Source organism: Tupaia chinensis, unplaced genomic scaffold (assembly GCF_000334495.1).
Source record: "Tupaia chinensis unplaced genomic scaffold, TupChi_1.0 Scaffold000473_1, whole genome shotgun sequence".
NCBI lineage: Eukaryota > Metazoa > Chordata > Mammalia > Scandentia > Tupaiidae > Tupaia > Tupaia belangeri.
In genome coordinates this window covers 2,308,610-2,336,334 of record NW_006159982.1, presented here as the reverse complement: position 1 = coordinate 2,336,334, position 27,725 = coordinate 2,308,610, and the positions used below count along the sequence as shown (strand labels likewise).

General features: G+C 38.7%; 1 protein-coding gene across 1 annotated transcript in view; it reads left to right on the top strand.

Moving 5' to 3' along the window:
• The window catches only part of USH2A (usherin), an 819,384-nt gene that overhangs the window by 637,454 nt on the left and 154,205 nt on the right, over positions 1-27,725 (top strand). The window contains exons 52-55 of the mRNA XM_006155854.1: positions 6,033-6,230; positions 6,754-6,908; positions 10,732-10,930; positions 26,460-26,567. Of these exons, the coding sequence (XP_006155916.1) occupies positions 6,033-6,230; positions 6,754-6,908; positions 10,732-10,930; positions 26,460-26,567 (660 nt within the window). The remainder of the gene's footprint in view (positions 1-6,032; positions 6,231-6,753; positions 6,909-10,731; positions 10,931-26,459; positions 26,568-27,725) is intronic.

Genomic DNA, 27,725 nt, shown 5'->3' with positions numbered 1-27,725 from the left:
TCAGGATCTTGGGCACACATGCACATACGTCCGGTGTGAGTTTTAAGCCACCAGGTCCAGGACTCGAACCACGGTCGACTACATGGGAGTTCAGCGACATAGCCATTACGCTAACTGCTGGTCCCTATTTTAATTTATTTCGTACATTCAATCACTGCACATCACCACAGCTTGTAAAATGAATTTACCCAACATGAACATATTTTCTACCAATCCATTTGAAGATAGAAGACACATTATTACCAACAGACAATTCTCCATTTCTATGTCCCTCAAATGTCTTGCCTATCTATTTTTCTTCTTGATTCCTTTCCTTTCACCCTCCCTCATCTCCCACCCTCTTACCACACTGTCTCCAGTATCCATAACCTCTCTCCATGCTTCTATATCCTCTAATCTTTCAGTTTCCACCATAGAGTGTGGACAGTCAGTATATATTAAGTAGAGACATACAATGTGTCTCTTTCATAGCCTGGCTTGCTTCACTCAGCAGAGAAAAAGTTTATTGAACATGATTTGGTCCCAACCCTGTGCTCAGCATTTTAAAACTTTACTTTAAGGTATCCGCAGGTGGCATGGAGGTTAAGGAGATTGGATACCACATAGCCAGCTCTGAGGTTAGAGTCCAAGACCTGGGTCTTTGAAATCATGCCAGGCTCATATGCATGTGTGCCCAAAATTCTGAGAGGAAAATTAAGGAGAAGGGATTGCAGTGTGGCCGTCCCCTCTGGAGGGTGATTTCTCACTTTCCCTCTCTCTTCCTTTGTCTCTCTCCAGCAAGTCCAAGCACCCTATAGCAAAGACTAAAATAAGACATAACAAAACAAAACAAAAAGAACTTATCTTAGTTACCCACAAAGCAATCATATTAGTATGTTTTTAAGCAAATGTAAATTAAGGATCAGACCTATAAATGTACTTGTTGATAAGGAAACAGATTCAAATCATGTTATCTTGTAAGTATGATAGTTTTTACTTATGAAGAACAGTTTGAAATGGAATAATAAAAAAGTCTTTTCATACAGTGATCTTATCTTAAGGAGCTGAATATCATATCCAAAGAGTATTGTTCTAGGCCAACCTTGGCAATTTTGGCTGATAGGACTTGGATAGGCCCAGACTCTAGTAATACATGGTATACAGGCTCCTATCAGATTGTGTCCTTAAACTGTTTCTTTCACTTGAAACAGGTCCTTTGTCATCACCAGTCAACATCCATTTCCTCAGCCTTGTCTCTCCTCTGCTCCTATGGAACATTGTTCACAAAGTTCTTTTCTACCTTGTGTCCTATTCAGATTTAAGACATAAATGTGTCCTATACATTAGACCCTGTCCCCTCTCTTATTAGTCTGAAATACCCTTATGAATAGGGCATCTTTGTTACCTTTACCTCATTATTTGGATGTAACACACTGTACATAAACAAAAAGTATTGATTGGAATGAATTTGATTAGGAAAGTCCTCAGGAGAGGGAACAATTTGTCCAGCCCTCTAATCTCTTCCTACTTTCAGTTATATATTTAAACCATGAACCTTCATTTTTAAATTATTGGACTTCCATCTGAGAGGACTCCCTACTTTTATCTCCTCCTTGTAACCAAGGTCAAGATTTTTGAAGGACTTTTAAGACATACTTACAATAGCCCTCTACAGGACTGAATAGATGTTTCTACCCACTGACATAGTATTGAGAGGGCTTTTAAAGTTCATATTTTAACTTGCTTTGCCTGCTGTAAAATACTATAAATTTAATATGAAAAATAACCTTTCTTTTTCATGAAAAACATGAAGCATGCAAGTTGTGCTGTGATAATTCCATGGAGACCAATTTAGAAAAAGTAGTCAGACTTCTAAAAACTTAGAATTGAAAGCTGACAATATGAGCTGTTTCATCTGTTCTGTTAATATCTATTAATATCACAAACTAGGTAGTTTATAAAGTTGACTCAGCTTACAGTTTTGGAGGTCTAAGGTTACGGGGTGGCATCTGGTCATGCCCATTAATGTGAGGTTTCTAAAGACTCCCAAGACTGTGTTTAAAATCACATGATGAGAGAGTGAAAAGTTGTGTATGTGTCCTTGTCTTTCTCTGGTCTTATTCCCCCGTCCTTATAAATCTACCAGTATCCAGTAATGGAGGCCCCCAGCTTGACAATCTTACCTAATCACTTCCCACAAGATCTACCTCTTAATGCCATCATACCATCATACATTTCAACATGTGAATTTCGAGGTGGGGGAACCACATTCAAACCACAGCACCAAAATTTAGTGCTGACCAAAATTCATTCATTCTTGCTATCATTCATTTATCAAAAATGCTTTTTAAGTATCTGCAAATAACCAATCGTATACTAGGGCATGCAGCTATAAAAACAAATAAGAATTTCCATCAGAGATCAGAAGCCTATATGAAGAAATGGGGAAGAAAATACATAATTACACTATAATATGGTAAGTTGTGTACATGTAAGTACTATAATAGAAGTAAAATCATTGTCCTATGATGCTTTTCAATAATATTGCAAGCTGTCCAGACTAGAAAGAAAAGAAGAACGTCAAGAAAGACCATATGCCTGAGTTGAGAACTGTGAGCGCCTATTGAGCTAAAGGGTAGAAGACCAGCCAGAGCTTTTGCAAAGCCCAGGAAGCAAGAGAAGGCCCAGTAAAGATTTGAAAAAGACGAAAATTTAGGAGAAAGTCATTAGAGATGAGGCCAAAGAGCAGGGGTCAGATTAAGACAGACTTTGATGCCACACTATGTAGTTTGCTTTTATGCAAAAATGAGGGGCCAACATACGATGTAGTATTTATGTTGCTGGACCCCACATGACTGACCACAGTTCAAGTCCTGGACCCCGAGGCTTGAAAATCATGCCAGGCATATGTGTGTGCATGCCCAAGATCCCAGCATGAGAATGGAGGAGAAGGGATTGCAATGGGGCCATCCCTGCTGGGGGGGTGATTTCTCACTTTCCCTCTCACTATGTCTGTTTCATTCTCTGGTGAGTACATGTGCCCTATGGCAAAAACCTCTTTAAAAATAAGTAGATGATAAAGATGTTTAAGCAATGAAATGACACAATTATATATGCATTTTTTATGTTTTTTTTAATTGCCAGAGGGCATGTACACTCTCCAGATAAAGAGAAACAGGGAGGAAGACCCCCTACAATGGAATGTGACTACGCCTCATTCTTTTCGCCTTTCTTCATTCTGTCAGTCCATGTGCCAGTATGTTTTCAAGCTGCTGAGGCTAGGATTTCAGCCATGTGGGATCTGATTCCCTTAACCAGTAGGCCCCAGGGCTGGCCCTATAAGCACTTTTAAAAGGATAACTTTATCATTTATTAAAGAAATGACTGAAGTAAAACAAATATGAGTTTCTTCAAAAGTTTATGGAAAATGCCTGTTATGAAAAAATTTTACATGGGTTTCAATCTCTTTTGCACCAAAATAAACTCATACTTTAACTCCATACAAGAATTTTTGAAATCTCCTTGTATGTATGGAACATTTAAGAAATTATCAAACAGGGTCCAACAGATAGCAGAATGATTATGTTGCTGGACTCCCACATAGTCAACCACCGTTCAAGTCCCAGACCCAGTGGAGTGGCTGAAAACTCACACTGGGCATGTATTGCATGTGTGCTCAAGATCCCAAGAGGAGAATGGAGGAGAAGGGATTGCAGCATGACCATCTATCCTGAGGGGGATGATTTCTCACTTTCTGTCTCTCTGTCTCTCTCTGTCTCTCCAGCAAGCACACCCACACTATAGCAAAAATCACTCTTTATAAAAGAAAAAAAAGGGAAAAGAAATTAACAAATAAGCAAAAAGAGAAAGACCTTCCTTTTTTTATTTTTTTTAATTTTTTATTATCATCATAATCTTCTTTATATCTGTTTCTCACTAACGTCCTGTCTCTCTATTGTTCACTTGCTATCTTTCTCTATCCTCTTCTCTTCACTTACCCCATTCCACACTGTCCTATTCTCATTAAGTACCTTCACTGTGTTTATGTCCTCCGAATTTTTGCTCTCTATTATAGAGTGCGGATAGTCGGTATATATTGAGTGGATACATACAATATCTTTCTTTCATAGCCTGGCTTACTTCACTCAGCAATAGATCCTCCATATCTGACCATTTTCTATCAAATTCCAGGGTCTTGTTATTTTTTATGGCTGAGTAGTATTCCATAGAGTATATATGCCACACTTTTCCAATCCATTCATCAGTTTGTGGACATTTAGGTTGGTTCCATGTCTTGGCAATTGTGAATAATGCTGCAATAAACATTGATGTGCAAGCACTTTTCTGACTGAGCATTCTCCTGTCTTTTGGGTAAATACCCAGAAGTGGGATTGCTGGATCAAATGGTAGTTCTATTTGTAGATCTTTGAGGAAACTCCATATCGTTCTCCACAGTGGTTGAACCAGTTACATTCCCACCAACAGTGTAGGAGGGTTCCCTTTTCACCACATCCCCGCCAACACTAATCACTTTTTATATTCTTAATCTTTGCCATCCTGACAGGAGTTAGGTGGTATCTCATTGTGGTTTTTATCTGCATCTCCCTTATGATGAGGGATGTTGTGCATTTCCTCATATGCTTTTTGACTGTTCATATGTCTTCCTTAGAGAGATTTTTTTTTCAGCTCCTTTTCCCATCTTTTAATTGGGTTCATTATTTTTTTTCGCATAAGGTACTTGAGTTCCCTGTGTATTCTGGTTATCAGTCCCTTGTCTGAGGCATATTTAACAAAAATATTTCCCCATTCTGAGGGTTGTTGGTTCACACTTGATACTGTGTCCTTTGCTGTGCAGAAACTTCTTAGTCTAATATAGTAGGACCTTCCTTTTTGATCCTCAGTCTGAGAGTCATCTGGAAACCACTACACTAAATAAATAAATAATAAATATTTTAAAAATTAAATAAGCAATAAAACAAATTTAGAGGACCAACAGATGGCATAATGATTATGTTGCTGGACTCCCATGTAGTTGACTGCAGTTCGAGTCCTGGACCCGGTGGCTTAAACCTCGTGCCAGGTGCATGTGTATCCAAGATCCCAAAATGAGAATGCAGGAAAAGGACTGTGGTATGGCCACCCCCCCCCCCCCCCGGGGGGGGGGGGTTTGTGGGGTGATTTCTCCCTTTCTCTTTGTCTCTTTCTGTCTCTCTGATGAGTACCTGTACCCTATAGCAAAAAATTTCTCTCAAAAAAAATTAATTTAAGAAATTTAACTTTCAGATCTTTTTTTGGTTAATTTGTACTTCTGAAATTATTAAAGCTTAAAATGAAACCAAGATTTTGGGAACACCATTAAACCACCGTCAGTCATGTATTTAATAATACAATTTTTGTCAGTCTAACAGCTCAGTAGGTTTGATTTAGTTTTGTTATGTTAGTTAGGTTAGTTGTTTCGGGCTTTGGTTTCTGGGGTTTTTTTGGTAGAAAGTGTAGGAAGTATGAAATATGTATTTACTAACACGGTACCCTGATAAGCTAAGTTCAAACCCTGTGCCTCATAACAACTACATTATAATTCATGTGATATTTTCATGAAGTGATATTAGCAAAGTAATACTTGGAGAATTTATAACAGTGAAACTATAAAAGAATGATAGTAAACCTGTTTCATCCTAAAGTTAAGAGTATTCCAAACTTGTGAAACCTTAACATCCAATTTTATATATTAGGTCATTTTCTCTGTTTTTCAATGCAAAAATGCATCACGACTTTTCCAATGACCCGATACACCAGTCTCACACTTTTATTTTCCATCATTGCTTTAATATATCCAAATAGGGAATACTATTCTGTGTAATTCTGTATCGGTGCCTTAAATTTTTTTCCATGATTTATAAAATGAAAATAGTAGAGTTCTATTTCTATACGAAGGGATTAGAGTGTTAAACATTTATTTTTAGATGTTAAAGATTATGATGTTCATTTTTAATATGTTAATAAACAAAAATTAAAATGAGAAAAGCCTCATCATGTGTTTTGTGTTTTTCCAGATGTGAACCTCCAGCCCTACATGGTGTACGAGTACAGGATTTGTGCATGGAACAGCTATGGCCGAGGCTTCAGCCAAGCTGTTAGGACCAGCACAAAAGAAGACGTGCCTCAAGGAGTGAGCCCCCCAAGGTGGACCAAAATGGACAATCTCGAAGATGCCATTATCTTAAACTGGAAGAAGCCTATACAATCAAATGGTATTAAACCACTTTCAAATTAGAGAAACATTATCCAGTAAATCTATAAAGAAATTAAATGCATAGAATATAGATGCAAATCAGTATGCATCTAGCCGCTAGAAAAATATTGACTGATGAAGAAAACTTTAGCTATGGGTCGATCAATCATTCACTTGTGGTGTGGCGCTCATCCATTTTTAGCTAAAATAAATAAATACAATTTTCTTGAATCTCAATATGTATCTGAGCCACGTTCAAAGACCAAAGCATATCTAGGGGAGGTAATTGCTGTGGCATTGAAAATAAATTTGTTTGCTAGTGAAGGGAATACACATAAGTGACTCCTTGATTATCTATGTCAAGAATCCATCTCTTTCACAGTGATATAATTAAGAACTGCTTGAGCATAGCATTATAATAGCAAATTAAAATTAAATTATAATATAGTACCTATTTCTTCAGAACAGTAAGACAAGCATATGGTTTGTAAATAGTTCAAAGAATATGACACCAAATACAGGTATTTCTCTACATCTTTTAGGTCCTATTCTTTACTACATTCTTCTCCGAGATGGAATCGAACGCTTTCGGGGAACCTCACTGAGTTTCTCTGATGCACAGGGAATTCAGCCATTTCAGGAATATTTCTATCAGCTGAAAGCTTGCACGGCTGCTGGCTGTGCCACTAGTAGCAAGGTAAGGGGGATTGCCTGACTATAGAAAGAAGGGTCCAGTGTGAGGGCTACATGGACATCCAGGTTGTGAGTCATTCTTCTGATGACAGAAAGCCTTCAAAGTGGTGTTAAGTAGAGGGTTCATGTATCATCTCATCTAGGTGCTAATACTTATACATTGGATATTTAAGAATTAACACCTTTCTTCTTCTTCTCTTCATAGGTCATATGCACTCATTAAAGAGAGATAGAGAGAGAGAAAGAGAGAGAAAGTGAGCAATCACCCCCCAAGGGGGATGGCTATGCCTCAATCCATTCTCCTCCTGGGATTTTGAGCATGCATGCATGTGCACCCAGCATGATTTTCAAGCTGCTGGATCTAGGACTTGAACTGCGATTGGCCATGTGGGAGTCTAGCACCTTCACCACCACACTACCTACTGTCCCCACAATGAACACTTCTGAAGAAAGAAAGAGATTACTGTATGGGAGATTTATTTAAATAACAATGTTTTATTAGGAAAAAAAAAGAAAAACACATGAAAATTTGCATTGATGTCATCTTTTTCATAGGCCTCCTCCACCCATTATTTTCAGGTAATCGTCTCTAAACCCATAAAAATTTCTAAACCAGGGGCCAGCCAATGGTGGTAGTTAAAGCACTGGACTCCCACATGGCCAACCACAGTTTGAAAAATCAGGTCAGGCATGTCTGCGTAAGTACCCAAAATTTCAAGAAACTGGAGGAGAAAGGATAGTGAAATGGTCATTCTCCCTGGGGAGTGATTTCTCACTTTCTCTCTCTCTCCCTCTCTCTCTCTCTCTCTCTACCTCTCTTTGTCTGGTGAGTGTACCTACCCTTTGGCAAAAGCCTAAAAAATAAACAGAAAAAAATTCCAAATTATTCTTTAGTCAAAAGGGGCTTCTATCTAAATATCATATCAACAAAACCTGTCTGCTCTTAAAAAATAGGGAAAAGAGCAAAAAAGCCTGGCATAGAAAATAAATATAATAGTTCCAAATCTTCTGCAATAGCCTTGGCAAGAAATAACGAAGACCTGAACTCAGACACCAGGGATCAGAATGGAGACTATCCAAAGGATACAGCAGACATTGGAAGACAAAATCCATAAGACTTTGTAGTCAGTTATATGTAGAGAAATGAAAGAGTTGTGGATATTTTTTGTTTGTTTTTGTTTTAAGAGAGATTTTTGCGATAGGGGATGCACACTCACCAGAGAGAGACAAAAAGCAAGAAATCATCCCCCAGGGGATGGCCACACCACAATACCTTCTCCTTCATTCTCCTCTCGGGATTTTGAGCATGCACACACACGCACCCAGCTTGCGTTTTAAGTTGCCAGACCTGGACAACTGTGTGGGAGTCCAGCGAAATAACCATTACACAATTTGCTGATCCTGAGTCATGAATAGTTTTTAAGATATCTGGCTTGAGTAAGTCGTGGATAATGGTGACTTTCTACAAGCAAGTAACAAAGGAGGAAATGTTAAAAAATGAAAGAATATGACTATTTTTTTTTTTTTGGAGAGATTTTTCACTATAGGGCGCGTGCGCTCGCCAGACAGATAGAGAGAGACATTAAAGTCAGAAAGCGAGAAATCACCCCCCCAGGGGGGATGGTCACGCCGCAATCCCTTCTCCTCCATTCTCCTCTCGGGATCCTGGGCACGCACGCACACGCGCCCGGCGTGAGTTTTAAGCCACCGGGTCCAGGACGCGAACCGCGGTCGACTACGTGGGAGTCCAGTGACATAGCCATTACGCTAACTGCTGGTTCCCGGAGAATATGACTATTTTTAAGTTAAAACGCATTTCAAGGAAAAGAACAGGTAACAGAAGGTGAAAGCAGTATTGTTTCATACTTTAAATGACAGTTTCTAGCTGAATTAAGGAGTGGCTGGAGTTTGCTAGAAGGATCTATGTGGTAAGATGAAGCAATGAGTTTAAATACGATTGTTCCAGAATGAAGAGGGACGGACAGAATACCACAGATGATGGACATTGGGGAAGGCTACCCAATGAAGAAGAACAGAAAGTTTACAAGGGAGACTGAGAAGAAACAAGCAAACAATTTAGAAGGAAAAATTTTAAAATGAGTCATTTCTTAGAAGCCATTTTTATCAGAGGGGAAGCCTAGGAGGAAACAAACTCAGAACCTCGCCAATGTAAAACCACACCTACATCTCAGTGACCACCAAACCATTCAGTAGAGCATCCTTAACGTGAGCTGTTTGAAGCTACCGGTTTGAGCACTACTGACTATTTTTTTTTTTTTGGAGAGATTTTTCACTATAGGGCGCGTGCGCTCGCCAGACAGATAGAGAGAGACATTAAAGTCAGAAAGCGAGAAATCACCCCCCCAGGGGGGATGGTCACGCCGCAATCCCTTCTCCTCCATTCTCCTCTCGGGATCCTGGGCACGCACGCACACGCGCCCGGCGTGAGTTTTAAGCCACCGGGTCCAGGACGCGAACCGCGGTCGACTACGTGGGAGTCCAGTGACATAGCCATTACGCTAACTGCTGGTTCCCGGAGAATATGACTATTTTTAAGTTAAAACGCATTTCAAGGAAAAGAACAGGTAACAGAAGGTGAAAGCAGTATTGTTTCATACTTTAAATGACAGTTTCTAGCTGAATTAAGGAGTGGCTGGAGTTTGCTAGAAGGATCTATGTGGTAAGATGAAGCAATGAGTTTAAATACGATTGTTCCAGAATGAAGAGGGACGGACAGAATACCACAGATGATGGACATTGGGGAAGGCTACCCAATGAAGAAGAACAGAAAGTTTACAAGGGAGACTGAGAAGAAACAAGCAAACAATTTAGAAGGAAAAATTTTAAAATGAGTCATTTCTTAGAAGCCATTTTTATCAGAGGGGAAGCCTAGGAGGAAACAAACTCAGAACAGTTCAGATTCTTTTCAAGTTTGGAACAGCATCTTTAGATTCATAAGAACCATCTGAATAACACCTTCAGTCAGACCAGTCAGCCACAGTGACGTGTGTAACCTTTGGTTCAGCGGACCCCAGAAACATCTCCAGGCACATCATCATCTAGACAAATGGTGACTGACTGGCCCAATCAACGTTATGGTCTGAACGGTGCTAGGCCAGTTCCATGTGTTTTCCATAAGCACTGTTCAGGCTCGCTAGATGCCAAAACAATTGGTTAAAAAGTTAAATCAGAATTAATTTTATGAAAAAACCAATGCAACTGACTTTTGTCAAAAATCATATTTTAACATTACTAACTGAATAATTGGTTCACTAACCATGTTTTTCCCTCACTTGGTTCTTTTTCTGGAAAATTGGCACAGACACTGTAAAGTCATTCTGGCCATCACAAGAAGAGTGCAGGAAAATCTGCCCATGTATACTGTTCAAAGCATATTATATGCAAGCAAGTTCAGATGTGGGTTTTGCTCCATATTTACTGGTGCTTAAAATGTACAAAATCAGGCTGTTAAAATGCAAAGACACTGATAGGCCATATGGAAGAGAGTTATCAAGAGTTCTCTAGAAGACAGTCTGCCAGCCAGATTTTACTTGTTTAAACTGAGGGCTGCACTCTGCCGTCAAAATTGTTGTCGAACCTGTTGTGATAAATGGTAGTCTGAGACTTATGTAATGTATTCAAGGTCAGATTTCATTGTTTAAATAGGATGGAAGGGAAAGAATAAAAAAAGGGGGGACTGCTTCTCCAAGCCCCTGCTAATGATATGCCAGGCCAGACAACATTTTAAAGCAAAAGTGACATTCTCATTGATGAGGATACCTAGTGTACTATTACAATAAATTGCTGCTTAATTCCTGTGTTTTCAGGTAGTTGCAGCTACTACCCAAGGAGTTCCAGAGAACATCCTGCCACCGAGAATCACAGCCCTAAGTGCTACAGCTCTGCACCTGAGCTGGAGTGTCCCTGAGAAACCAAATGGCGTCATTAAAGAGTACCAGCTCAAGCAGGTTGGGCAAGGTCTCATCTACACTGACACCACTGACAGGAGGCAGCATACGGTCACAGGTAAAAAAAAAAAAAAAGGAAAACCTCCTGGAGGAGTCTGTCATTGTGGTTGGGGGTGGGGGGAAACATCCCAGGGGTGTGTGTTTGATATATGAGGTCACTCCAAAAGGACACGTTGTCTTGACATATGGTCAGGTCCCACTTATCCATGCTAATAGAAGTGCCCACACTGGCAGCAATAAGCCACAACAGCAGATAACTTCAGAAATAATTTCTATTTGGCATTGATATGCATTATGTGTATATTATGTGTAGGGTTTTTGCATCAGTATTAACTTTTTTTTCCCCAAACAAACAGTAAGATGCATTTTCATTCCCCAAGGATATATTCATAGATAAAGGGACTAAGATAGCCAAGAATGTATGGAAAGACAGGGGAAAATTAGCCAGGGACTAACATTTATCTACATAGTAGGCGATTAATACTCAGAACTAGGTGACAGGTGACTGGTTGTGACTATTTGTTATTATTATTAATGCTAATTAATAGTAATCATGTTCTTTTTAAGGTTTATTTTAACATTGTTTATTACAATTAGTTTTAGTAATATAATAATTGTATGGTAAAACAGCATAATGTTAGATCATTGCTGGTAGTGATTATAATAATAATTAACATTATTTTCATTCGAGTGTCATTTTCTGACTTAACCAGTCTGGGGTAGCTTCTCTAACACACCACCATGTCACCTTGTTTCATTTTTCATCACAGACTTCCCAGTGCCTGATATTTAACCATTTGTTTTTGTCTTTTTTATGTCTCTCCTCCACTTGAAAGTAGGCACCAAGAAAGTAGAGACCATGTCCAGTTTGTTCAATGATGTAGCTTGAGCACTTGGAATAGTCCTTAATATGCCGATAGGACCTAAATGAATCTTTGGGGAGTAGATAAATGAAGCATGTGTCAAATGCCCTCCTAAGCACTTTGCATGCACTAATTTAATTCTTATCACAAATGTATGGGATAGAGAGATGCTAAAATGCCTATGTTGAGAGATTAAATAGCTTAGTTCACTATTTGGGTCTACTGAATCATCCCGAACAATTGTGTAAATTTAAATCTGGAGATCACAGGCAAGATTTAACAAACTTCCATTCAAAAAAAAAAAAAGATAATTTACTTATTTATTTATTTATCTATTTCAATTTGACCAGAGAGGGGCGGAGAGAGAGAGAGAGTGAGAAAGCAAGCCGCCAGGTCCAGGACCTGAACCACAGGTGGCCATGCGCGAGTCCAGCGCCCTCAGCCACCACGCCACCTGCCAGCCCCACAAACTTTCACTTTCCCTATTGTCAGACAGCTCCTTCCAAGACCTCCTGAGTGAATGACCTCCTTCTCTTGGACCCCACACTTTGTAGGCAGTATTGAAAACACAGATAATGAAATTCACAAGTGCAGAAAGGTCTGGAAAAATGTGGCTGATTTTTCCTAAGAACAGACATAGGCTACACTATACAAGTAGAAAAATAAATTCATCATGTTTTGCTCTTACATGCCATAATTTCCTAACACATACAGAAGCAGTCATTGACAGAATCTCCAATTTTTTTTTTTCAAAAGTATAAGTCTGCAGAAGGTGCTTAATACATTTTTGTGGACTAGCACATTGCATTCCTTATCTCAAGATCCTGAGCTAAATCAATGATAATGGGGATGGGAAAAGCCCTCATCAATTCAAACGATCAAATTTGTTCCTTATATCTTATTTCACTTGAGGTGAAAATCATCACAAGTGATCGACATAATGTTGTTTTATATAACTTTGCCTTTATATGGTACTTTATCATTTTAAAGAATTTTTGCATTTTGACTTATTTGATTGTTATCACATCTCTATAAGCTAGGGATGTTTTTACAACTACATTCTAAAGATGGGAAAGAAAGCCGACTTGTTCAGGGTGTCCAAAGCATTGCCTCCCTCTACCTGTAAGAAAATCAGGATACTATTTCATTCCCTGACAAAAAAATGAGTGGTCTGTGTGCTGTGTTTTAAATACAGTACCAAGTGGGGTAAATAAGACTGCTGCTCTTAAGATACCCTTAGCAATAGAGAAGATTGGCAAGTAAAGGCATAACTGCAAAGACAGTGTAATGGCTACTACAGCAGAATTCTTTACAGAATACAGTGGTAGAAATCAAAAGAATTTGGGCAGACAGGCAGTGTACAGTGGTAATGAAACTAGACCCCCATGGAAAAGGTCCTGGGTTCAAATTTCAGAATTTTCTTGGGCATGCCTTGATCCAAGCTGGCTGAGACTGGGATAGACCAAAGCATGAAGATCTGTTGGCCAAAGAAATGAATGAATGAACTTAAACAAACAAACTAAGAGATAAAAGAATGACTTGGAGTAGACAAGAGGATATTAATTACAGAGTTTTGAAAGCTAAGTTAAGGTACATTAAGACTTTGTACCTTAAAGGTAAACCAGTATATGTTTAAACCAGTAAAGATTTTATAATAAACTGAGATACAAGGTCAAAGATATTTTTTTTCTTATCTCTTTCTACTTAACCAGCATTGGCTTTGAATTGTTGCCAGCTGTATTCATTTGCATTTTTTAGAAACCAGTATTTATGTGCCAAAAGACCAAATTCAATGTTCAAACTGATGGGATTGATAGCCTCATTAATTATAAAATAATTGCAAAGGCTTTTTCTTAAATACCTTCACGCCACGAGTTCTTTTCTTCATTGTCATTTTTAATGGATATTTGTATGTCAAAGGATTTGATACATACACCTTGGTGCTATATTTATTAGAATAAATATAGTATTCTAAAGTTTTTTTCTTCTACATAGCTTTAATTTTTACAAAATCGTAAAAAAAAAAAAATGGAAAAAACCTTTCAAAGTCAATTTATCTATTTAAAAAAAAAAAAAAAAAAGGAAAAAGCCTTTCAAAGTCATTTGATCTATCCCTCTGTTCTGTTTTAGATTTGGAGAATAATTCACTTGAGCAATACAGCCCTAAGGAAGGATTTCTTTGTTGAATGAGGAAATAAACTCCTCATTCAGCAAAACCTACTAACTACAGAGACTCCTGTATGCAGTTCCTATGGGACAAGAACGAGATTAGGCATTAGATAATCTAAAACCTGAAATCTATATAATGTTATGCATTTTATCAGCCTGGAAAAATGCAGTTCCATGGTTAGCTGACTGACCAAATGCAGTATGGAAGTATTTTATGATGTGAAAGACGGTTCTATTGAATTCATGGAATGAACTAAAATAATCAAATTTATTTCCCATTCCATCTCACATGTTTGATCAAAGAGCTGCCTGAACCCCCTAGGATAAATGTTTTGATTTTCTCATCATTTTCAAAACCTTGACATTCCCTAAGCAACAGAGCGCTAATGAAGCTGTAGCACTAGTCGTCTTGGAGCCTGAAAATCTGGGTCCTTAGAAATGACAGGAGGGAAAGCCAGCACCTTGCCTCAGCCCCTTCGTCTCCATGCTTATTTTTAATTACCTCAAAGCTTTAGAAACCTGATCCCGTAAATGCTTTGTGGGAATAGTGGCGAATGCACTCATCATGTGAAATCCATAAATTGCTTATAATCCTCTCAAGATGTTAAAAAAAGCATTAGGTAATTGAAGACAGGAAGTCCTCGGTTAATTATTTAGAGGTGTTATCAATGCTTTAAGTAAACTGAAGCGTTTTCTGCTATCTCACTGAGCTGAATACCACCGGGACGAAGGGGTAGCAGCCATCATCTTCTCATATTCGCTAATGCAAACAACGCATGGCAGCTTGTCAATAAAAGACCTTTTCATATCATTTATGACTAAACACATCCACCGCCCTGTACAGAACAATTTGGATGTCAGCTACGGCATTGTTTCGCTTTGGGTTAGCACGACTTTACATGCGGACCTCCTAATGTGGGCTTAGGGGGTAGGGGTGAAGGCAGAAGGATTAACTAAATAATTAAGGGCACCGAGAAAAAAATGAATTAATCGTGTCCTCTTTAGCAGCAGGCAGGAGAGCTTATGTGCTTCTTAACTCTGGGGAAACTGTTTTCAAAATAATTAATTAGAAGTTGCTGGTCTTTGCATTTCACTTAAAAGGAAAGATTCACTAGCTTTAAATTAGCAAGGAGAGAATGATTTGCCTCTCTTTTCTGTTCTCTTAGAAATTAGTGAAAACCTTGTGTGTAAATAGCACACACCCTAATATGCTGGTTGTGACAAAAAATGTAATACTCGTGCTATTCTGAAATTCATTTTTAAAAAATGGAGGACATAGTTTGACCATCAAAATAACAAAGTGTGGGAAATCTTTGTAAGGGAATTTTACTTTTAGATAACTCAACTGTGTGTGTCCATAGTAGCTTTGCTTTAGTGAGATTTATTGCATTTTGTCATTCATCCTTTTTTCCTGTTTCTATTCCTCAATCAGCAGTTAAAGCTTTTCAAAGGCAGAGACAATAGTTTCCTGCTTGCCACTGTGTCCTTGGAAACTATCAGAGTATTTAACATATTCAAAAAACATTCGTTGAATGCATAAATATTGAATAGTAAACTAGTATCTAAATAACTACATTCCATTTTGATTGGAGATAAAAATTCCACTGTCACACACCTCTAAATCTCAGGCAAGATAAGTTATATAACTTCCCGGGCCCAGTGCAAAATGAAAATGCCAGGCTCCTTGTTCAGAAATCATGAAGAATTTCCAGACAGTAAAAGCACAACATTGAAGTAAGTGTGGGTACTTCTAAGCATGAGACCTTGTGTTTGACCACAGGTTGCAAGCCTATGAAGCCAGCCCTGAATTTATTGGTGGTGTATTTTATTAATTGAAACATAGAAAATGAGGATGACCATCATGTTTTTCGAACAGCTTCGGGAGCATCTTCTGTTATACATAGAAGATCTTTGGCTATACTGCACTCACCACACACAATAATTAATTATTGACCACCAAGCATCAGACATGTGAAAATAAGAGAATTTTATTTTCATTTATTCAACTCTTAGGAAATCTAATTCTGTGCCTGACCACTTGCACCACCCCCTAAAATACCATAGCATCAGTTATTCTTTCTTCCTTTCTTGAAACTTGCTACAACTATTAATATGATACAAAAGCCAAAGAATTATAGTTCATAGGTGCCTAGATATTAATATTTAAAGAAAAAATAATTCCCATGAAATAACAAATATTTCCAGGTGCTTTGCCTGGGAAATCACTAATTCTGTTTGCCCCAACAGTTCTAATCATCCCCTTTTCTCTGCAGTGTCCTTGTTATCATGCATTTGGGAATTACCAAGCTTTGCTGCCATTTGATGACCCCATTTTGTTTTTAGAGAAGAAAATTCTACGAAAATGCAGAGAACAGATCTCAGACCTGTATAATACTCAACTCCAAAAAAAGAAAAACATTTACTAAAATTTTTTAGTAGAACTGAAAGCAAGTGTCTTTCCTAGATGACTATCTTAATAATAGTCTTAATGGGTATTGGGGAATGAATAAGCCTGATTACTACTATAATGGGGAGGGGAACCTAGGCCATGACTCAGAATTTCATATAAAATACAGAAAGAATTAAGAATGCAATTTAGCATGTTGCAAGTAGTAAGAACCAAAAATCATGAAGTGTGTGCCATGCAAGAGTCACTTTATTTTGATGTTTCACTGTCCAGTTCATATGCGGTGTAAGTTGAATCCATAGAGCACAGAAGTGGACAGTACCAAGGCTTCTCAGGATATTGACTCGTCTAAGTGGGACGCAGAGGTGCTGAGACTATGACGAATGATACCATCTAAAATGAAGAACTTCCTGGCCAGATTGGTGGTATAGCAGAAACACTCTGCTCAAGTGATACTGGATCCATATGGAAGATTATGGGTCTGGTTCTCCAGTTGCCTTGTATGCAAATGGTGTGCATACTTGTGATCCTAGCTGGCTGAGAAGGCTGGGGGGTGGGAGAGGGCAAGCCCTATTGAGGATGCTTGTCTTTCTCTCACTCTCATGAAAGGAATACTGGGTTGTCAGAAAAGTTATTACGTATTTTTCTATGCAAAAATGTGTCATGACTTTTCAGACAACTCAATAAAGAAACTTCGAGAAAGAAAAGATTTCAGCATTTGAGTTCTTGAAGAATTTCTTCTGATCCTTGAAGACAAATCATAATTTAAATGCACTTTAGATGTCTCTCACGCAATTCTGTGATGCCCTGATGTATCAGTTTTGAGCATCCAGATTGGCACGTATGGTCAGATAGTTTCAAGTAGTGTCCTGATAGCACTCAATCTGTCACATTCAGTGCTACCCATGGTTGTTGGGAGTCCCCTGGGGTAGAGGTGCTCTATAGGGAATCACTATGTGAGGGTAAAAGAAGAATCATTACTACAACGGCAGGAACTGGATGTGTGAGTCAGGGGGGCCAAGTCAAACATCCAGTATGGGTGAACTGGTGCAAGGACAGGTTACTTGCCCGTGGGTGGTTATTTACAGTACTTGATAATCATCTACCAAAAACTTGTTTCAAGTAACCCCGGTGTCTTAGCGCTTGAACTACTCACTTACTAACCTACTAACAAGCTGATCAAAGAGCTGTTGAATTACACATTCTTTAGTACTATTTGGTAATTATTTAGAAAATAGCAGATGACACTACAGAATAATTGGCTGAATGCTTTGAAGTAGCAACAGCTATCTGAGATTATAATGGACAAAGTGCCTTTTCCTGACTATTTATCTGAAGATTAAAAATTGAAGCAAGCTGTTCTTTATAGAGTGCATCAAATGTAACTTGCATTGACATCAGTTTTGTTTTCCAAATCATATGTTTATGAACCATAGGCAGACTTTTTGCAGTCCCTTTTTAACAGGCATTTACTTACTCTTGAAAGGAATGTTACTTGGAAGTGTAATTGTAATGAGTTTGGCTATATTATGCCTCTTTCCTTTAAAAGAGAACATGATTCCCTATAGGGAAATTCAGGTAATTTGCAGCCACAGTAATCTTCACTATAGTGAAATGTTAAATACTTGGCTTTCCTCCATGCATTTGCCTTTCTCTACTCTACAACTGCTATTTCCTACTCTTTTAATTTGATGCTGAGCACTTGAATGATGTTTTCTTTTCTCCTTCCACCCTTCGACTTCAGGATTAAGTTACAGTCAGAAGGGTTCCTTTGAGACATCTCTTTATTTCCCTCTTCTCATCCTGATCAATTCACGAGCACTTTTCAATTGGCATGCCCTTTTCATTGACTGTTGCTAATATTTCATATATATCTCATCTTAAGGAGTAAGCCCCAACAGGGGCTTACTTTAAATGATAGCAAATTCAAGTTGAAATGTGTTGATTTTATGGAGTTTTACTGAGTCGTATATATGAAAGGTCATCCAGTTCATGTAAATCATCTGTTCCTGGTAGTAGTTGATGCTTTCCTTAGAGATTATTTAAACTAAACTATTAGTAATTCAGTCTTTAAAATATAGGAAATATAGAAAACCTTGCCCAGCCACCATGGCATGGGCAGTGGTGTGCGACTCTGCAATGCTGTAAACCACATGACCAACCAGGGTTTGAGTCTTAAGTCGATCTGAAACATGTGAGGTATTCGTACCCAAGATCCTACTAAGCAGCAGGAAGGTGATCACAGCATAAAAGGATCTTCTAAAAAGTGCCTGTCCATTTCTCTCCTCTCTCTCTGTTTCTCACTTTCATAAAAGAAATAAACTTAAAAATAAAATTTTAAAAAGACCTAAAAAATAGCATATAGAGCCAACCCTATGGCACAGCAGTTAAGCCCTGAGCATAGGAAGTGACATCCTACATGACTGACTGCAGTTTGAGTTTGGGCCCTGGAGTTTTAAAAACAGGCTGTGCAAGGGCCAACAGGTGGCATAGTGTTTAAGGCACTGGACATGGGCAACTATAGTTCAAGTCTAGGACCCAGAAGCTTGAAACCCATGCCAGACATGTGTCACAAGATCCTAAGAGGAGAATGGAGGAGAAAGGATTATGGCGTGGCCATCTCCCAGGGGGGTGATTTATCACTTTCTGTCTCTGTCTCTTTCTGTTTCTCCAGTGAGCACATGTGCCCTGTAGCAAAAATCTCTCAAAAACAAAAGAAAGAAAGAAAGAAAGAAAGAAAGAAAGAAAGAAAGAAAGAAAGAAAGAAAGAAAGAAAGAAAGAAAGAAAGAAAGAGCTATACACATGTGTGTATACTCAGGATCCTAATGGGATAGAGAAGTAGAGGAAAAAAGGATTGTGTTACGACCAGACCCCATTGAGGGGTGCTTTCTCACTCATTCTCTCTCTTTCTCTCTCTCTCACTTGGATATGCATGAACATGCACACAAATGCATGCAATCTGGAAAAAAATATATGTACAGAATTATGGATTCAGATATTGCCTTCCCTTAAATTAATCCATATCCCATGGATATGTCATGGTCTGTACTATCATGCCTACAGTTTACAGGTATAGAAACTAAGGTACCTACAAGCCAGAGAACTTGGCCTTGATCATGTGTAGTAGGTAGGTAAGTATTAGAACTCAAATAGTCTAACGTTAGAGTGCTCTCTCTCTCTCTCTTTTTTTTTCCAGATACTTTTTTGCTATAGGCATGTGCCCTTGCCAGAGAAACAGAGACAGAAAGAGAGAAATCACCCCCACAGGGAAGATGGCTACACCACAATCCATTCTTCTCCCCTCTCCTCTTGGGATTTCGGGCACATGCACCTGGTATGTTTTAAGCCACCAAGTCCAGGACTGAAACCACGGTTAGTTATGGGGGAATCCAGCAACGTAACCATCACGCCATCTGCTGGTCCCCAGCGTGCTCTCTTAGACATGCTCCTCTGCCTTAGGCCATGACTCATGAGCATATTCAGAGTGAAAACAGTTTATCTACATTCCCACTTAGATGATGATGATGATGATGATGATGATGATGATGATGATTGGAAACTTCAGTGGATTTTGAGCTACCTACACCATCATTTCTATTATAAAGCTAGGAAGCTTGACCCAGTGGCTCTGGTCCATATTTCTGATCCAAGTGTATGAATTTCTATCCTGGCCTCACCCTTTCTAATCTCTGTGATCAAAGGCAAGTTCCTTCAACTGTCTGTGCCTTAACTGCCTTATCTGTAAAATAACACATACCTCAGGGATTAGTGTAGGCATTGATGGTGAAAATGCTCTCTAAGTGCGCACAGAGGGCTTACTGGTAGTAAATCCTCAATAAACATTAGTTAATATGTATCTAATAACTAGTTTCCTTAAAAATAGCTGTGATTCTCATAAAGTATATGTTATTAATGTATAGAATCCAAGGAAAAGAAGAATCAAAATAGAACAACAAAAACCCTGAATAGTTTGTTAACTTTATAGTTTTTGTATTGACTTAAGTTTGAACTAAATCTTTTCTTTAATTGCCAGAGGGCACCTACACTAACTAAAAAGAAAGAGAGAAGGAGAGAGAGAAAGCACCCCTCAATGGGGTATGGCCATACCACAATTCTTCTTCTCTTTCTTCATCTCATAAGGATTCAGGGCATTCATATACTCTGTCATGTTTTTCAAGCTGCTGGAGCTGAGATTTGAACCATGCTCTGCCATGTGGGATCCAGCTCCCTTGACCATATAACTATGGGTTGGCCCTGAACTAAATCCTTTGATCACCTTTCATTTTAAAAGCAGCTGCAATATAGGATTTTTCCATTTAAAATAATACAAAATTTTTAAAAAGAGCAACCAATATAGTTTATATCATTTTTATGCCTTTTGGATACTGTTTAATCGCCAGCAGGAAGGCAGTTGTTGAATAATGTCTGTGTCTTTAGCTGTCTTTCTGACGTGATGGTGAGAACATAGGATTTAGTGTCAAAGTCATGGCTTTGCCTCTATCCAACTTGACCATTCATTCACTGTGAGGATAATTACTTCTCTGAGCCTCTGTTTCCCTACCTATAAATGGGATAGATGACACTTGTTCTGATGCCTGGTGATATCAAAGTGAAACCTCTCTCTGTTAGATTATTTATATGGTTAGTGTGGTCTCCTATAATCTTATCATTTCTTAGCTTGATTTCTAGCCAGTCACCTGGGATAAGGTAATACTAGTCATTTGTCCCTCATGTGTAATATATAAGATTGTCAACCTGTATGTAGGCATGTGACATAAATTACATTTATGTGTGTATGTGTATGTATATACATATATATGTGTGTGTATGTATATGTGTGTGTGTGTGTGTAAATATATACATACATGTGCCCAGCATGAGTTTTAAGCCTCCAAATCTGGGACTCAAACCACAGTCAATCACATGGGAGTCCAGCAACGTAACTATTACACCATCTATAGGTCCCCATAAATTATAATTTTAAGGACAGTATTATTTACAGTATTTTATCTTACAAACAAACACACTTAGCAAATAGGCATTTATTGGCTTCTGAGAGTAAAAATATCAGTGTAGACCTTAAGCATGACTCATTATCAGTGTAGACCTTAAGCATGACTCATTCAAGACTACTAAATTATGTCTTTAGAACCCAATTTCTTTTCCTCTCTAAACTCTACTCTGTTCTCAAGCTGTGTGTGGTGAGAAAGGAACTATGAGGTGTTAAAAACAAAAGATTTGGTTCTAGGTCTACATGTTCGATGGGCCGAATTATGTCACACACCCAGTTCTGAGCTACTAACATGTAAAGAGAATGTGGGACTATGTCCAGGACTGGGTCACGTGTACACTCCTCTCGCTAGGTGGAACCAATACAGCACCATGCCTGATGGTGGCCAGAAGACTGGTTTCTCAAAGGGAAAATGTGAGTTGCATTATAAATAGCAGGAGTGGGCCCTGGAGGGCCAGTATGGCAGATGTGAAGTTGTGTGCCACTTGGCACACATCAGTTGAAATGAGCCAGAGGATTTCTGCCCTTTGCCTCACTTGTCCCTTTAGATTGGCCAGCATGCTCACATTTCAGAGACAGACTCAAGCTCTTGAGGACAAACTGCTTATCAATTTGACCAATATTATCATCCTCCTCACCTCCACTTGCATCCCCAGGCCTCACTCTTGTCTCTCTAGTTCTTCGGTCTTTGTCTCTTTTTTCCAGCTTACCATGTTGACTCCTCTTGATTCAGCCATAGGTTTGAACTCCTCTGACTTCTGGACTGAAGCTTTCTGATCAATGCTGAGTTCTTTCCACCTCCATTATAGTACCCCAGTAGCTTTATGAGAAACATGCTCCCTCCACCCCCACCTGTCCAGGCCTTATACTCTGCCGTGTGAAGCTACCCCCACGCAGTTTAAACCCTTTAACGCTCTCCTTTCTCAGTTCACCAAGAACTAGCCAGGAGTTAGCTTCTCTACTGTTGTAGCATCTCTAAGATCTCTAAGTAGCCATCTTCTAGAGCTCTAGCTACAGGTTAAATGGTTGCTACTCAACTCCAGAAAGACTTTTTAATGACAATTTCTTTCTTACTATTTATGTCTTTTTCAGACAGTCTTGCTGTGTCAAAATCCTCCTGCCTCAGCCTCCCTAAGTCGCTGGGATTGTAGGTCTGCATCCTGTGCCTAGTCTTCAGGTTGGACTAGGAAACAAATTCAGGTCTCCCATTGGTCCCAGCCCGCAGAGCACAGCGTCTCAGCAGGACATACCAATGTGGCTGGGCCAATAAAAGACTAATGTGTGTGTGTGTGTGTGTGTGTGTGTGTGTGTGTGTGTGTTTGTACAAGAAATGTGCAAAAGGTGTGTATATATATATATATATATATAAATTGTGTGTATGTGTGTGTGTGTATTGAACTCCTCTGACTTCTGGACTGAAGCTTTCTATATGTATACACACACTCACACACACACACACATTTATTCACTGATTTTAATTTGCCAGAGGTACATGTGCTCACAAGAGATTAAAAAAAAGTGACAAAGCACCCGCCATGAAGGATGGTTACACCACAGTCCCTTGCCACCATTTCTCCCTTTTTGGAGGGGTCCTCGGGCATGCGTGACACGCGCCCAGCACGTTTCTCAACCTGCCACGTCTGGAACTTGAGCTGCACAGTCAGTAATGTGGGACCTATTCACCTTAACCACCATGCCACAGGCTGACCCAAAATGACAATTTCTATTTTTATATATATTAATTTTTCTAACCATCATCCTCATTACAAATAATGTCAGTCCTCTAAATTACCTTTGTATACCTCCATGAGGATCAGTTTTCCTTTCTAATACCCATCCTAAAATTTTCTTCCGAAGTCACTCCATGTTTGAAACCAGACCAGCCAGAGTACAGAATGACAAAGAGAATGGAGGACATTCTTTTTGTCAGAATATTCAAGAAAAAAAATCATTGAATATCTCTTTGGTTTTACTGACTATACTGACATTTAGCGTTCAGGGGGAAAACAACCTAGAAAATATTTATAGTACAGAGATTATACTAATTTTGTTATTATTTCATTCAGATTTTGCAACTAAGGAAGCCTCTTCTACTGAAGAAATAGATGTTACATAGGGTCCAGCAGATGGTGTAGTGGTTACGTTGCTGGACTCCACATGGCCGACTGTGGTTTAAATCCCAGACCCAGTGGCTTGAAATTCACTGTGGGCACATGTGCCCAAGATCCCAGGAGGAGAATGAAGGAGAAGGGATTGCAGTGAGATCATCTCCCCGGGGAGGTGATTTCTCACTTTCCCTCTCACTGTCTGTCTCTCTCCAGTGAGCGCACATGCCTTAAGGCAAAAACCTCTACAAAAAAAAGAGCAAAGAAATAGGCGTTATACCTGTAGAATTATGAATTATGAGCAAGGACCTGTCATCAGATCACACTGTGATACTATGGCAGGCATCACAGCCCCAGAGCTCTGCCATGCTTCTGGAGTATTTCTTTTACAAACTTGCTTTCTTAAATATTATTTAACAAACACTGAACACCTGAAATAGGCACTATAGGTGAAAAAATGATTTTTTAAAAATTAAAGATAGCATCCCTACTCTCAAAGGGCTTACATTCTAACAGAAAAAGTAAAATATTCAGATGAAATAGTGTCCCAGTGGCCAAGAGCCTCTTTCAGTGAGGGGTGAAGGGAACACATTGTCAGGTCGATCCAGTGGCCACTGCAAACTCTGACGTTCATCTTGGACAGTCCCTTCCATTTTCTTTTGAGCTCTATATTTTCTAATCTTAGCATTTTCCCATAAGCTTTTATCAAACATAGGTGACTTGGGTATTCTTTAGATCTTTAGTCACATTTCTCATCTGTAAATCAGGTAAATATCAAAATTATGTAAATCCTCCATAGCAACCAAATGGAAGATTATAATCAAATAAGTACCTGCACCTTATCACTAAATTGATAAGGAAATACAAAGGGCTCTGAAGCTGGATCCTGGAGCAGCCCCAGGGACAGAACATTATTGCTTTGGTGGAGAACCCAGAGTACTCCTCCAATTCCAAAGGAATCAGATCATTAATTTTGTCATTCACTTAACAAGCACCTTCTTTACGCCTGTCACTATTCGAAGGATACAGTGGTAAGCAAAACAGACTTTGCTCTCTACACACTCACATCAGAGAGGGAGAGACAAATAATACGTTTTTAAAAGATATATAACAAAACACCAGAAAAGGTGGAAGGTTATGAATTTGAGAGGATAAGAAAATGATGACGGTAGTGTTTAAATAGAGAAGTTAAACTCTTGAACTAGGTAGCACTTGAGCAGCAATCTGCGTATGGTAACAGGGTGACGCATGAACGTCTCTGGAGGAAACGTCATGCCACCAAAAATACATAATAAATAAAAACATAGTTTAAAATGCATGAGGAAATAAGTGTAGGAATCAGAGAATATATGCTATACCCTACCCCAATTATGTGACATATAGACTAAGTCATATTCTTTTTAAAAAATAAACAAACAAACAAAAAAAAAAACACCATTTTATAAAAGAAAACATTGAGATCTGAGTGATCATATAGTGGTAATGCATCTAGACCCACAGAGGAAAGGTCCTGGGTTTGCCTCCTGGGCCCTCCCTGAGCACCTCGGACTGTGATCTGGGCCATCTAAAACTGGGGATACCTGTCTCTACCTCTGCCTCTCCCTGCCCCCTCTCTCTTTCTCTCTGCCTCTATTCCTCTCTCTCTCTCTCTCTGTCTCTCTCTCTCTCTCCCTCTCTCTCCTCTCTCCTCTCTCCTGGAATAAATAAACATTAGAAAGTACATATAAAAAAACTTCAAAATTGTTTGAGTCTTCCTGAGAGTCAAGGGAAGAAATGTCTTTCAAGCCTCAACATACAACTTGTGAAGTGCTGCCGAGTCTTAAAAGATGCTTCTGATAAACTGTAGTACTACCCTGGGTATCTCATTTCATCTTGTTATATATACTATATGCTACAATGATTCCCCAAGTTACAGAGCTATAGAACAAAGCAAAGAAAAGTTAAATAACTTGGCCAACGTCATCAGCCACAGAGGGGTAAAATCTACTTATATACAACTTTTTTTGAGAGAGAGAGATTTTTGCTATAGGGCATGTGCACTCACCAGAGAAACAGAGAGACAGAAAGAGAGACATGACCCAACCAGGGTGGATGGCTATACCACAATCTCTTCTTCTACATTATCCTCTCAGATCTTGGGCATACATGCACATGCACCCAAGCCACCGGTTCTGAGACTCAAACTGTGGTTGACTATGTGAGAGTCCAGTGACATAACCATTACGCCATCTGCTGGTCTCAATAATATACAACATCTATCCTAAACACTCAGTCACTTTTTTAACCCTGAGAATTTACTGAGCAGTTTTTATGGTTCATCATATTCCAAATACGAAAGAAGTGACAAGCACTATCTCTTAGTCAAATTATCCTTAATCTATGTGTAAAGAAAAAAGCCAACATAGTCCCCAAAACGGTCAGATGACACACCTTGGGATTTACAGTGACAAAGTGCAAAGTTTTGTTTGTTTGTTTGTTTGTTTTAAGTGTTTGTTGGTGTTAATGTAAGCTGAATATGGCTTGGGGCTAGAAATTGTTGAGTCTAACCTTTTTATTTTTAAAGAACTGTCATGTGGAAAAGAAATTAGATTTGTTCCATATGTCCCCAGAGGTGGAAGCAATAGAAAGATTTCAACATAATATAAGGGAGGACTTTCAAATAAAATAAGGAGAACGCTAGAGCTCTCTAAATATGGAAAGGACTGGGAGATAGAGTGCTCTGATCACATAGGTAGGACAACCTCTTCAATGACATCTCATACACAGGGATCAAGAGACGGGGGGAATATATTCCATCAATTTGAAGCTCTCTTCTAAGGCTGAGAATTTCTTATTTGATCAGGGGTAAATAAAATTTTTAGCAGTACTTAACTGCTTATGCAGTTCAGACCTTCATTAAAAAGGTGATTTAAGAAGAGTACTTTAAAATTTTTGGCTATCATATTTGCAACTCTGCATGTTACTTCTGGTGCCTAATTGATAATAAATAATCCTCTCGAGATGTACTTTATTTCCTGCTTGCTCTTTCTAGGTCTCCAGCCATACACCAACTACAGCTTCACGCTTACGGCTTGTACATCTGCTGGATGCACGTCGAGTGAGCCTTTTCTAGGTCAGACACTGCAGGCAGCCCCTGAAGGTAATGAGAAATATCCCTGATTAGAAAGAAGAAGTTTGCCGATAGCATGTTGAAATGAACTCTATAAACTCCTTTATAACAAACAAGGCAGAAGGAATAAAGTGGCTACGTACAAAATAAAATACTGTATTCTACGTTCTTATGCTTCAGGCTTGGTTCAACTCTGCTTAGTCTCTCAAAGTTAGCTGGCTTTCAATTCTTTCATCCTTCTAGATTTTCTTTTCAGTATATAAAAAGGAGTTATTACCTATTTGGATATGAAATTCCTCAAGAATACAGCAGTCGAACAAAGATTTCCAGAGTCCCTAATATTTACCAAGTACCATGCTCACTAGTGAAGTTGACTGTAATAGCCTCTACCCTCAAGAGCTTACAGTCAAGTAGAAGTGATAGGAAAAGAAGTAGACCTATGTGAAGGGAGGGAATTTAAAAGGTGATATTAAGAAAGTACAAATGAGGAGAGTGCTCGGGTTAATCTGAGCAGGGAGGGATTAGAGCCCTCATTATTTATGGAGAAGATAACTTCTGAGACAGACTACGAGGAATGAGGATTTTGACAAATGAGCAACAAAATGTACAATCAAACACAGTTTGAGGAAGTGTAAGGTGAGATGAGCACCATAGAAGACAATTGGCAATATCTATTAAGTTTAAACAGTTAATTTCCCCATAATGCAGCAGTTCTATTTTCATTTTCTATGCCGGAAGCTATGCTCTATAAGGAGCATAAGGTGGCATGTACCAGGTTGCTTGTGGAAGCCTTTCTTTTATGGTAAAATGTTTCCTGGTGGAATAATGGAGCAATGTAAATATCCACAAGTAAGGGAATTGCTAAATAAATGCAGTTATCCCCACATTGTAGAATAAATTAAAAAGAAAAAAGAACTGGTCTGCACGTATAAATGGAAACTATATTAATATATTTAATACTTTTTATGTAGAAAATACACTGAGAAAATGCTACTGATTACTACTGATTAATAAATTAAAGCCAAGACAAATTCCAAATGTAGACATTGAATAGCAATGGTTACCTGTGGCTTAGGAACTGAGAAAGATGGTGTCATTTGTTTTTAGGAGAAAAATATGCTCAGTAACCTTTGCTAGTGATTAGCTAATTATTTTGTTAATCTTTGTCAAATACCTGTTTTCATGTAG